The sequence below is a fragment of the Manis javanica genome, chromosome 8 (genome assembly GCF_040802235.1).
Source record: "Manis javanica isolate MJ-LG chromosome 8, MJ_LKY, whole genome shotgun sequence".
In the NCBI taxonomy this organism is placed as follows: domain Eukaryota; kingdom Metazoa; phylum Chordata; class Mammalia; order Pholidota; family Manidae; genus Manis; species Manis javanica.
In genome coordinates this window covers 25,869,344-25,881,700 of record NC_133163.1, presented here as the reverse complement: position 1 = coordinate 25,881,700, position 12,357 = coordinate 25,869,344, and the positions used below count along the sequence as shown (strand labels likewise).

The window sequence follows — 12,357 nt, the reverse complement described above, 5'->3', positions numbered from 1 at the left end:
GATTCTGACTACACCAGAGTGGGTGGGTCCAGAGATCTCTTTCTCTCTCTCTCTCTTTCTCTCCTTCCTCCCTCCCTTCCTTCCTTCCATCCTTCCTTCACTCTCTTTCTCTTTCTTTTTAAGATTTCCAGATGATTCTACTGTGCATCCAGGGTTGATAACCACCGTTTATACTGCTCTGCAAAGGGTACCATGGCTTCCAGATGCTCTGGAAGTTTGAGAAACCACAGATTTCACGATTTAATCTTTAAATGGGTTAACCTTTAAATGTATTAGACATGTTTTTGGCCACTGCATCATTTCTTAAAATTTTGAATTAGAAGCCCATAACATTTTAAGCCTATGTTAAAAATTGGGAAATTTCACAGAAAGCTCCAGATTTTCTGCTCTTCTGGGAAATAGTAAGATCTGGTCAAGCTGGACCCACATTTCTAAATGCAAAAATCAGCAGAAGCTGAGTAGCAGATGGCCTCTCTCAACGGGGCTCAGGTCTCCCACCTGCCTCCCCTACACACCCTCTCCATCCCCCTGCAGCCAAGGGTCCTGTGCAGTTTGTCATGGTGGTTACACTGTGGCTTTTCTTCTTGTAAATTTGCCCTAGCTGCCTGGTCTCTGTGGGCACTTGTGTTTGCCATCCACTAAGAAAAGGTTTTGTTCCACTTCACTGAGTCTTAAACTTCAGATAATTGAAGAATCAACAGGGAACCTGTTGAAAATGCAGACTCCCCAGGACCCCACCCCCAGAGATTCTGATTCTGTAAGAGTGGGTCAGTTCCTGGGAGCCCACATTTTTCACATTTACCTAGACTCTAGACCACGCTTGGAAGGACACTGACTTCGTGTGCAGTGGGCAGAGGCACTTAGTACAAATGACTTCTTTCAACATGAAACGTCTTTTAATTTCCAGAATGAACAAAATCTAACTGTAACATCCAGAAGAGAAAGGCTAAAATACCAAGTTTTCTTTTTGTTCAGGAACTCTGAGTTTGCTGGTTTCTTAGCACTGCCCTTGGACGAAAACAAGAGTCTCCCGCCAAACACAAAATTACAAGCCAGAAGTTAAGTCAGCACCTACACTGGTTATATCTCATTAACCAGGATGACAAAGGAACTGAAAAAGCTGTGTCCCTCCCCACCACGGCCATCAGAGAAAGCCTCTATGCACTGTCCCAGAGAATAGCAAAACCCTGGCGAATTATACAAGGGATTAGAGTCTTGCCTTCACTCCCCAGCAGAGACTGTTGAATCATCCCAGATTTGTACCTGAAATTGTTTCGGCTGAAAGGGAATTCAGAGATGATCTACGACTTTACAGATAAGGAAACAGGCTGAGGTCACTGGCCCAGTTCCACATGGTGTAGTTGCCTCACTTGCTTGAGACTATTCATTCAACAAAGAAAACCCTTTCTTTGAGTTTGGGAGAATGTTTGGGGCAGCATCAATCTCCTGGCCCTAAAAATAGGCAGAGCTAAGAACGAACAACCCAGTTATCCCTACGCAATCTGCCACCAGGGTTCCTAAGGTAACAGCCCCAACCCCTCCTGCTTGGTCCAACATGTGATTTATGCATGTTGTAAATCAAAGTCCTCTTGGAGCCTACAGGTTAAAGGTGGGACTTAAGGTGTTTGTTTTGCACATTTGCATCAGTGCTTGAAAGCATGCCTTCTGCAGGCAGAATGTCTAGGTTAGAGTCCCTGCTATTTTGGGGCAAATGACTTACCTGATGCATGTTCCGGTCTCCTCATCTGTAAGATAGTGAACTCCAGGACCCCATCTGACAGGGCAGAGGCAGGGGATGAGCCCTATCCTCTTTGCTCTCACCTTGGAGCCCTTTCTCCTTCACCACTGTAACTGACTCCTTGCTGTGCTCTGCTCTCTAGGCTCCACCACCTCCTTGCTCCAGCTCCTGCTGTCACTTCCCCGGCGGTGCGGGAGCGGGCTGGGAATGATGCAATGTGGAAGGGCATGTGATTTCATCACCTCCCCAGTGGAAGCTCTGGCACCCAGGCCTGCCGCGGCCCCATCACAGACCCAGTGCCATCCCCTGCCCGCCCTCCTGAGTTCAGGACAGGTCCCCTTACCCCAATACTCTGACGATGGGCTCTCTGCTCCTGCTCAGCATCTGTTGGGCGTCTGCCTCTGCCCATGGCCTTTTTTATAATTAGTGTGTCTTGTGCATCTCCTCTGCCTCCCAGAGCTGGCTCAGTACCTGAACAGCTGCAGGGCGGGCCCAGGCCAAGTCTGCTCAGCCTCTGTGTCACCTCCAACAGCTGCAGAGAGTCTGGGCCTACTTCCTGTTTGCACCTGCGAGCCTCAGTGGCATCGTGTCCCGCTGGCCCCTGGCTCCTCCACAACGTCACACACAGCATCGCACTTACTGAGCTGGGTTTGTGCCCAGCCTGACCACAGCTCTGTGGCCTCAGGGCCACCCCAGCCTGCTTCAGTTACAAGGTCCTGGTGCTCAGCCCAGAGCTGCCCAGCATCTGTGCAGCCCTGTCCTGACTTTTCTCAAGGTTGTCCTCTGGCGGTGCCCTGAGTCTCTGCACAACACTGATGTCCTCTGGCACCTGTGTGCCCCTGCATCCCTCGGGCTCATTCATTCTCAGCTTGGGATTCCAGGCTGGGTGGGCCCTGGTGACTCAGAATCCCTCCTCCCCAGGACTCCTCCTCCTGACCCGGATCATTAAGGTCCCAGTCCTTCCCGCTCGCCCTGCACTCTCCTCAGATGCCACAGGCCTCCACTTCCCACATCTTTCCGTGTCCGGGCCATTGTCTCCTGCCTTTGCAGCTGCCCAGGGAGTTAGGGGTTCAGCCATTGAGCTACTTGTGCCTCTGGGAGCTAAAGGTCCTTGGCAGACCCTGAGCCAGCCCCACCTAGAGGACCCTGGGCAGGGAGCATGAACTGCCTCGTCCTCCAGCTTCTGCCCCACACAGTAGCCACATCCTAAGGCTCCAGGCAGCCACAGGAAACAGGAGTGGGAACCCCTCGCCAGTAACCACAGGCTCCTGGACCTGGCATGGGCCAGCTCCCAGTAGGCCCTTTTGCACCTCCACCCATCAGCTACCCACTCGTTTTCCTTCTCTGCAGCCAGGTTCCTTTCAACCCCTGCAGTCCCGCTAGTGACCACCCTCACCCGCCTTCTCCAATCCCCCCTCCTCCCCACTCCCAGGTGAGCCCAGGCTGAGGGACTCAGCGTGGTGAGGACACCTGCTGGTAGGAAAAGCAAACAGAGCTGCTCCAGAGTCCCTGGCCCATGAGTGGCTCACATTCCTCCTTCCCGGGCTGTCAGTTTCTCAGCATCTGCCAAGTCTCTCTCTCTCTCATATTGAGGTTTTTTAAACCTCCGTTCAGTAAACACACATGACTTCCACACGTGTGCAAACACACACAGACATCTCACCCAGAAGCCTTCCAGCTTCTCAGCACATATGGGAGCCTCCTGGGAGGACACACTCCCAGACACATGTCCTCTCTGCACCCACAGCCACACCTCCCACCCACTCTTCCCATGACACGCAGACACAAAAGGGCGGCCAGCAATCACATCCACGTCCAGAGCTGCAACCCTGCTCTCCCCATGTCCACAGGCCTGCAAGGCATGAACTGTTTGCTGTACACAGCCAGACTGCGCATCGCCCTAAAGCATATGTACATGTGAACAGAGGCGTGTACCCTTCAGCCACACACACCGTTCATGTGGGTCATGTGTGTGGCATAGACTGGAGGGCCTAGACAGCAAGAAGCTGTCTTTTCCCTAGGCTTGAAAAAGCTTGACAGACATTAATTTAGGGCAGGTATACTCTTCTTTCCAAGAACTGGAAAAACGGAACCAGAGACGTGTCACAGTGAGTCGTGAAAAGAAGCGAGAAGACTGAGGTCTCCATACTCGTGGAACTGTAAGGCCTCTTGAGAGAACTGTCCCTGTCCGTTTATGACACTTGTATGCTTACAGTTACCTATCTGATCACATGTGCCAGAGCCTGCATGCTAATGGGACAGCACAGTGTAACTCCAAAGTAAAATCAGTCCAGAATGTGCACTTGTATGCTTACAGTTACCTATCTGATCACATGTGCCAGAGCCTGCATGCTAATGGGACAGCACAGTGTAACTCCAAAGTAAAATCAGTCCAGAATGTGATGTGAGTCCTGCAAGCCACTCAACTCCAGAGCTCCGAGCCTTCCAGAAGTGCCTGGCTTTTACCAGAATGGCTCTGTGTCCTTCCCACCCACCTACCCAGCCTCAAGTATGCATTGCACCTCCTAATCCTTGGTATGGGTGACCTGGGGACACCCTGCTGTGTAGTCGCTGCTAGGCCCCCCTCTGTGGAACCACTGCTCCGGCTCAGCCCCCCAAAGCAGGCAGCCCAGCGAGAATTTGGACTTACTGTGTTCCGCCAGCCCCTGGATCATGTCGAATTTATGGATTTCTTTGGCATAGTACTCCGACTCAGTGTTTTCCTGAGTGCAGCTGTCTTCCCTCTCCCCCTGCATCTCCTCCAGCAGCTCCCGGGTGCTGTTGTAAAGGGCCAGGACCTGGTAGGGGACGTGGGTCATCACCGATGGCTCGGGGGGACTGGTGAGCCTCAGTTTGCTCAAGATCTGTCCTCTAATGGCTTCCACCCTCTTCTTCTTGATGTGGCCAAAGTCCAAGGTGGTGCAAGTGGATAGAGAGAGGCTGACTGTGGCAAAGTTCAGCAGGGCCAGGACCACCAGAGCCCTTTGCAAGTGCATCTTCATGTGCGCGCCAGAGAGAGAGGCCAGGGGGGCTGGGAGGCCTGGCGAGGAGGAGACCCCAGCAGACGTGCAGAAGGAGGGAGGAAAACCAGGCAGCCTCCCTAGATCCCGAAGACTGAGGCTTGGCAAGAAGGTGCATGAACTCACTGCACTGTGAGAGCTTCAGGACTTCCAGGAAGCGCTGGCAACCCTGAGCACGAAGAAGCCGACTGTGTGCCTTGTAGCTCTGGGTTTCTTCTCCATGTGTCTAAACAGGTTCTGCTGGGCTCTGGCTCCCAGCAGGCCAGGTGGAGGGCAAGCAGAGGGCTGGGAGGGGTGGCAAGGCAGCTGGGAGTGGGAAGGGAGCTGGAGTTTTTCCTTAGGTAAAAATAAATAGAGCGGATATCTGATATTGCCAAATGCTGCTTGGCGATGGGGAGAAAGTGGGTATTTTAAAGAAGAAGCAGAAGGACCATGGCTGGGTCCCAAAATCAAAATCCTTGCCTTGCCCTGAAGGAGAATAAGAAAAGAGAATGGAAAAGAAAAGAACAAAAAAATGTTACAAAAAAAAAATAAGTCAGATCACCAGTGAGTAGGTGGGGAGAGGCAGGGCTGGGCTGCTGCTGGCCCAGCTAAAGGTGGGGGCAGCGCAGGACACACTTGTCTCTCGGGCACACCATTCATGCTTTCTCTTTTGTTTACACTTCCTCGGGGGCTTTCTAAATGACTTTGTTCACGCTGCCTCTTGTCTTCATTGGCTGGGAAGTGGGGTTATGTGCAATTGGAAGGCCGGGAGGACAGGTCCCCGGAGAGCAGCCCCGATAATCCACTTGGACGGCCAGGGTCACCAGCACCTCGGCTTGTCTTCTCCCTCGGCCATTGCTTCTGTCCCCTGCTTCTTTTTAAAAAAGAAAACAGAAAAGAAAAATAAAATAGAAGCCAGTTCCCTGCACGCCCGCTCCGCAAAGCTGTTATTCCTCCTTTCCCAGGCTTCTCCCCCTGTCTCTCCCCGCTCGCTCATTCCCTTGGACTTGGCTTTCTGCTTCCCTCCCTTTCTCTCCCTCCTGCTGCTCTCCCTCTCCCTCTCTCCCTCTCTCACACACACACATGCACACACACTGCTTTCTCTATTTCTCTCTGCTGAAATTTTATACCTCCCTCCCATGACGTCTCTGGCCCGGGGTGGGGGAGGGAGGGACCAGTGCGCTCAGCCTCTTAGGCTGCACGATTTTAATGTTTTAAACAGGCACAGGAAAAGCCGAGTCCATTTGAAAAATACTTTGCGAGTTCTCTCGTTCGACGTGGTAACTGAACTCCCCCCCCCCCCTTGGAGTCACTCCGGCTACACGTTGACTGTTTTTCTGGAAAGTTACTCCGACGAATCCCTTCCCTCCTTCTCCCGCAACTACTTCGCCCTCTCGCCAGCTGTCAGTCCGTCCTCTCCTCCGTCCGGCTCTCGCTCCCGCCCTGGTCTCCCGTTCCCGGGTCGCCCCCTGCCTGGCGGGACACTGGGCAGGGGCAGGGAAGCCGCGGGGCCTGGGCAGGGGAGGCCGTGCCCACCATCGGTTGGGGAGGGGGCGCCCGGCCTACGAGCCGGTTTGGAGTTGGGTTCACTCCGCGGCGATCCTGGCCTCGATTCCTCATTGACAGGATTGGAGTCGGGCGGCTCGCTGAAGCTTGGAGATGCTCCAGGAACATTGAAAATGGTGGCGTTTTCCGGCAGATCGAGGGTGCCCTCTGGCGAGGCGAGGCCGCCAGTGAAGGAGATTCCGCGGGTCGGAGGCGGGAAGGCAGGGGAGCTGGGGGGTTGGGGGAAGCTGGGGACTAGAGAAGAGGGGCTGCGGGAGAGGGCGAGGAGCACCGGACCGGGTGCCTTGGGGAGCTGCCTCCCTCTCGGCCCGACGTGCATGCAAGTGCACCTCTTCTCCCAGAGCCCTGCTCTGCAGCCGCTCTCGCAGAAATGTCCAGCTGTTCGCAGCCGCCCGCCCCGCCGAGGGTTCCGCAGGGAGCTGCGCCAGCCAGTGCAGTCAGCAGTTGGCCCGAGCCCATTTCCCAGATGGGAGAGGGGAAGTTTTCCCTCCGCTTTCGTTCCTCTAAGAGGCCTATACTTCTAGGTCTTTTCCCTGGAGAAGCCTAGGAAGGGCAAGGAACGTTGCTTCCCAGCAGCACAGGTCTCGCCTCTGAAGTCATCGCCATCCTAGGAATCAAGTGCAGCTCCCTGCCACCCCACCTCACTTCACCCTTCCTGGACCCTAACTGGACCCTTCCTGCGAAGTCTGGTTCTTGCCCCTTGCTCCTGGGCGGCTAACTGAAGAGATACAGTGGTTGATCGGTTTGCAGTTGTGGAAACTAAGGCACAGAACTGTTTAAAAGACCACAGTGCTTGCGAATGGCAGAGGTGATAATTCACACAAGCTTTTTCGTTTGGGTAGACACTGTTTTTATTTGAATGACAACTGAGAAAATCTAGGAAAGCTTAAAAGTAACTTATCTAAGGTCTTAACAGCCAATAGGTGTCAACACTGAGACGGGGACCCAGGGAATCTATTGCCAGAGTCTGTGCACTTAACTGCTATACCATACTGCCTATTCAACCATCATTTGAGAAACAGGTTTTGATGCCTGCACCGTTCTAGGCTCTGTGGATACCGCAGTGAACAAAACGAACCAACAAACAAAAGTTTACATTCTGCAGGCAAAGGGAAGGCAGTGGGGAAGGCAATGAACTAAATAAATATGTAAATTAGGTAGTGTGATCAAATACAAAAGCCATGGTTGAAAATAAAGCAGGAAGGAGGATGGGAAGGGTCTCAGTTGGGGACTGTTGAAATTAAAAATATGATGATCAGAAAAGACCTTACTGGGGCCTTTAAGCAAACACTTAGAGGATGGGAGGAAACATTATTAAAGTTACATCCTTCTGGACACCACCTCTACCAAGACTGAGTCTCCAGGGATGGGATCCTGGCACTTGTCTCTTTAACAAACTTCACAGGTGATTCAGGTGCTCAGCAAGGCTTAGAAACCGTTACTCGAGGGCTTTTTCTGCCCAAGTAAGCACCATTCACCGTTTGCTTTCAGGAAGTTAGAGAAGTGGGAGTGAAGGTTTGGAAAATGGCTATACAGTGGTGGGGAAGTGACTATGAGCTCACAAGAAACAGAAAAATCCAAAGATTAATCCCTCTTCCTCATCTAGTGCCAGGGACAAAGGGAATAAGGGATTTGTTGGAGCCTATATTTCTTGGATTTTTAGCAACGAATTTTTCTTCAGGTTAATATCTAACAGGCTCTTCTCACTGAGAATCAGAGTTAGTGAATAAAAGATTTAGGTATAATCTCTTAGGATAATAACAAGGGAGGAAACTGAGGTCCAGAGAGGGCTCTGCTCAGGTACACAGGTAGTTATGGCAGAGCTGGGATGAGGCTTCAACTCCTCCAACAGCCAAGCCAATTTGCTGTCACAGGTGTGCTGACACGTGGCCCTACCCAGTAAATAGGTGAGGGTGATCAACTGAGCTGAATAATTTACTAGGTATTTAAGAAATGCTTGCAACCAGTTTTAGGGGTGCTACTCCCACTTCCAAGTCCTTGCTTTTAAGTGTGGCCATCTAGGCCTTACCCTCCAGCATGGTACTTGGAGATATTACTTTCATGGTCATTGGCCTCCCTTGAGTGGGTCCCAGCTGACCAGGACCAGGGGCTTGGCCAGTGGTGTTGACTTGGGGATCTTAAATGGAGAGTCAATGAAGATCCAACTTGCTTGTCTTATTAGTATGGGAATTTGGGGAACATTTTTCTTTGCTGGCCTAGGAGAATGATTGGCAGCCAGCTTAGCACTCAGATGATTTCCCTCAAGCCATCTCTTTGCACATCAGTGTCCTTGATTATTGAATAGAGATACTACTGCTACTTACTTAAGAGGTTGTTGGAAGGATTATTTGTACTTTTGAATATTATTACCACTCAGGTTTGATATGTTCGTTCAGCCTTCCTGCAAACTTCTTGAAAGCAGAGATTATATATATTGCATTTTCCGTTATAAACCATTTATTACCACCTGATGCCTGGGAGCCTGTTTTACCATCTGTCCAATGGAGACAGTTCAACTTATCTTGCCTCCCACAAAATGTTGTTCTGCCCTGCACGTGAGATAATAACTGTGAAGGTCCTCTGTACATTGCAAAAGGTCATACGAATAGAAGGATCAGTATAATGACAACATTAGTGCTTTGCACTTAATTTATGTATTTAAACCTAGCTACAGATGTAAACAGTTCCTAAAGACTAACATTTTTTCACAGTCCCACAGCAACAGCCTTTGTGAGATTTAATATCTGGAGGTTTCTTCCAGAAGTCAAGCGAGGCAGGTTTAGGAAAGATTTAGTTAAATTGCAGAGTGGCACATAGAATCCAGTAACAGGGCGGCGTACCCTTTAAATTTTGGGATGGACGGGCGGAGCCGTAGTCAGGGACGCCACTGGGCCGCTTGGTTTCCAGGAAGTAACGTCAGGCGGCAGCGAGAGAAATGGAGGACTTGCTGGACCTTGGCGAGGAGCGGCGCCGCGGCTCGGCCACCTTCGTGAGGACCGACATGGGGGGCTTGGGGCCTGGATTTGGCGGGTGGGGAGGATCGACCTCGCAGTCCTCGGCTTCCCTAGAGCGCCTTGGCCCGGCTGGTCCCCGGCGGCCGGAGCGGACGGGCCCTGAGCTGCGCCGGGGTGAGGCCAGGGAAGAGGCGGCCTCATCCGTCCCGCCCCATCCCCGGGGCGGCCGTAGGCTGCGCCGCTGCTGACCTGGGGTTTGCTTTGAAATTCTCAAAAACAGAACATATCCTGCCCCTGGCGGCCTGTGGGACCGGTAGGAAGTTTCCCAGCCCGCCTCGCTGTCGGGAGCCCCACGTGCGATCTTCCCTAGAACGGACTTCTGTGGGATGGCTGGACGGTCCCTGGCCAGGGTCTCACATGGACCCATCCTGGAGCTTTTCACTTGGGACTAAACATGCCAGAAGTTCACGAACTTCTCTTGAACTTTAAAAATCAACTGTTTCATGCAAGGAAGGCCGGCAAATAGGGAGGGCCTTTCTTGCCCGCAATCCCCACAGGGAGGTGGGCGTTACCTCAGTTTTATAGTAAAGGAAATCGAGACCCGGATTTATAACACGGAGGAGTGGCTAGGTATTGGGGGCTCAAGGTCAAACGCAGGGTAAAACTGTTGCCTCTGGAATGGAGATGTTGATAATAGTTGGAAGGAGTTGCAGTGAAGAGGCATGGGATAATGCATGGGAAGCATTTAACACAGTGCCTGGCTTATGAAGTTACTAAAAGAAGGTAGCAGCTCTTGCTTCTGAGGCTGTGATTTACCCAAAATGACAGATATAGATAAATAGATAGATAATAGATAGATAGATAGATAGATAGATACATAGGTAAGATAGATAGGTTAGATAGATAGATAGATGGATAGAGTAAACCCATCTACATTCAAGACCCAAGTTCAGTGTTGTTTTTGTTTTTTGTTTTTAACTCCATCAAAGCCCCATCAAGCCTTTTTTACCTTTGAAATTGGTCAAGATCACTGTCACTAAAAGATTGGGCCACACAGCAGGTCTTTGGTTTCTGCTGTGGAATTGCTAAATATTTTGAAGTGCCATCATAGCATGGGGTCCAAGGTACCAGAGAGTAGCACACTTCTGAGTGAGATATGAGGGACAGGGGCAGATTGTTTTAGGATGAAGCAGGTTGCTTGACTGACTGATCAAGGAAGCCTTTCTGATGTGTGAAATTCAGTCCCTGGGGATGTGAATGTAATGATTCATTCTTTCAACAAAGTGAGACACTACTGTATATCAGACATTGTCCCATGGGCTTGAGACATATAGCAGTGAAAAAAAAAAAGTTACTGCCCTCATTGGGCTTACCGTGTAGTGGGGAAAAATGGACAATAAGCAGACTGTACATTTTAAATACATTATATCAGGTAATAAAGTAGTATTTCCTACCAGTCATTCCCATGGATTTATCTAGGGTCTTCAAAAAGTTTTCAAAACCCTAAGTACTTGACAATTATTTGAGAAGCCATCTGTAAATGGCATTTAGAAATAAGATAACTGGATTTTTGTTTTAGTACAACCATTACACATAGTATGCATTATTCAGATACCAAATACTGTGACAGATGGAAAAGGATAGCCATAGGTGGAGCAATGAAATTGTCCACCTTGGGAAGAAAATGAGCCACTTATCAAAAAGGTTACTTCCATCATCCCTGAAGCCTAAATTATTGATTAGAATTTGGAATGTTAACATTGCCTCAGGGTTTTTATGCAGCTTTCTTGTAAGTCCTCTCAATATATTGGTGAAGTCCGATCTTAGAACATCTTAAAACAAACTCCAGCATGGTATAGTGAAAGGAACTCAGGATTTGAAGACAGAAGATTTTGCTTTTAGATTTATGTCTGCCACTTCCTTGCTTTCCCAGGCCTCAATTTCCTCATTTGTAAAGGGGCATCAGTCCCAGTCCCTGTTATTGTGAGAATTGAAGCTACCTCAGATGAGATCTAAAAGTGCTTATATTAATGCTGGTTTTTAAAAAGCAAACAAATGAAAATACAAATATTTCAACACCCTCTAGGCTTCCTAAATTAAATGTTGTTTATGTGCTGGGAAGCAGGTGAGACACAGAGCCTCCACCCCAGGAAGGCTTTGGGAAACACCTGCAGATGATTCTTTTGATGACTCAGAATTTGAAGCTTTCTGATTCCCAAAGCCAATGTCTCAAAATTCTTGGAAGAGATTTCTTTTAATGTCTGTAAGTGCAAATCCAATTAGTGTGTATGTCAAAGCAAATGCTATCTATTTCTCTGCTGTCAGATGCCATGGAATTTTGTAATTCTTTCCCCCAAAAGCCTTTCTGATAACCATTTTCCTGCCAAGCTGCAGCTTTGAAATTAGGCCTTCCAGAGTCCTGCATAGGAACGTGAAAGTCTTTACCACTCACTTCCCTGAGTTGCGGCATAAGGTTTCTGCCCATTCTAGAGGAATTTCTAGCTGCATTTTTGGGGGTTGAAAAAAGTCTATGACAGGTAAAAGAAAACCTTGTGATCATTAACCTATGGATTTCCTGGCTCCTGTCAAATAGAAATGACATCAGGTGCTTTAAGAGTTTGAAATATCTTCTAAGAATATATTCAGGCTTCTCAAATTCCACCCCCTACCATGTCATCGTAAATCCTGTCTTTGCTTACCTTCCCGGAGTTCTTGTCCTCAGAGTGGCTCAAAGATATTTGGGTCAGCATTGCCCCTCATCTCTCCTTACAGGGAGCCAAGATGGGTCGCCGAGCTCAACAGGTGTCAGCTCAAGCCGAGAATCATCTCAGTGACAAGAATTCCTTTTCAACTCTGACTGGAGAGGTGGGTGTTAAAAAATGCTAAGAGTTAACGATCATGTAATGAGCAAAGGTTTGGTAATCCGTATTTCTTCTCTTCCATGGCAGCCCTTCCTTCTATCTTGATTTGGGAGTTCCTTAACTTGGCATGTGTCTCATTAGCAAGAAATGAAAGAGGGACATTTGTTCTTTCATGCCAGAGTAGTTTCTGTGCTTTGCCTTATAGTCTCACTGAAGAGCTTTCTTAAGTTAGCTGA

General features: G+C 49.6%; 3 protein-coding genes across 9 annotated transcripts in view; 2 read left to right on the top strand and 1 right to left on the bottom strand.

Annotated features, from left to right (window-relative positions):
• The window catches only part of TGFB3 (transforming growth factor beta 3), a 47,685-nt gene extending 35,588 nt beyond the window's left edge, over positions 1-12,097 (bottom strand). For 2 of the 6 annotated variants that reach the window (XM_073242116.1, XM_073242115.1), the window contains exon 1: positions 4,389-5,819. In XM_073242116.1, the coding sequence (XP_073098217.1) occupies positions 4,389-4,740 (352 nt within the window). In that variant the 5' untranslated portion in view covers positions 4,741-5,819. Of the gene's footprint in view, positions 1-4,388; positions 5,820-6,276; positions 6,410-11,959 lie in introns of those variants that run through there. The other 4 variants (XM_017672268.3, XM_037023816.2, XM_017672267.3 and 1 more) reach the window with 4 other exon arrangements.
• The window catches only part of TTLL5 (tubulin tyrosine ligase like 5), a 414,761-nt gene that overhangs the window by 289,953 nt on the left and 112,451 nt on the right, over positions 1-12,357 (top strand). The gene's annotated exons all lie outside the window — the stretch shown is intronic.
• IFT43 (intraflagellar transport 43) overlaps positions 9,193-12,357 on the top strand; it is a 78,701-nt gene continuing 75,536 nt past the window's right edge. For both annotated transcript variants that reach the window (XM_017672271.3, XM_017672270.3), the window contains exons 1-2: positions 9,193-9,295; positions 12,033-12,125. In XM_017672271.3, the coding sequence (XP_017527760.3) occupies positions 9,242-9,295; positions 12,033-12,125 (147 nt within the window). In that variant the 5' untranslated portion in view covers positions 9,193-9,241. The remainder of the gene's footprint in view (positions 9,296-12,032; positions 12,126-12,357) is intronic.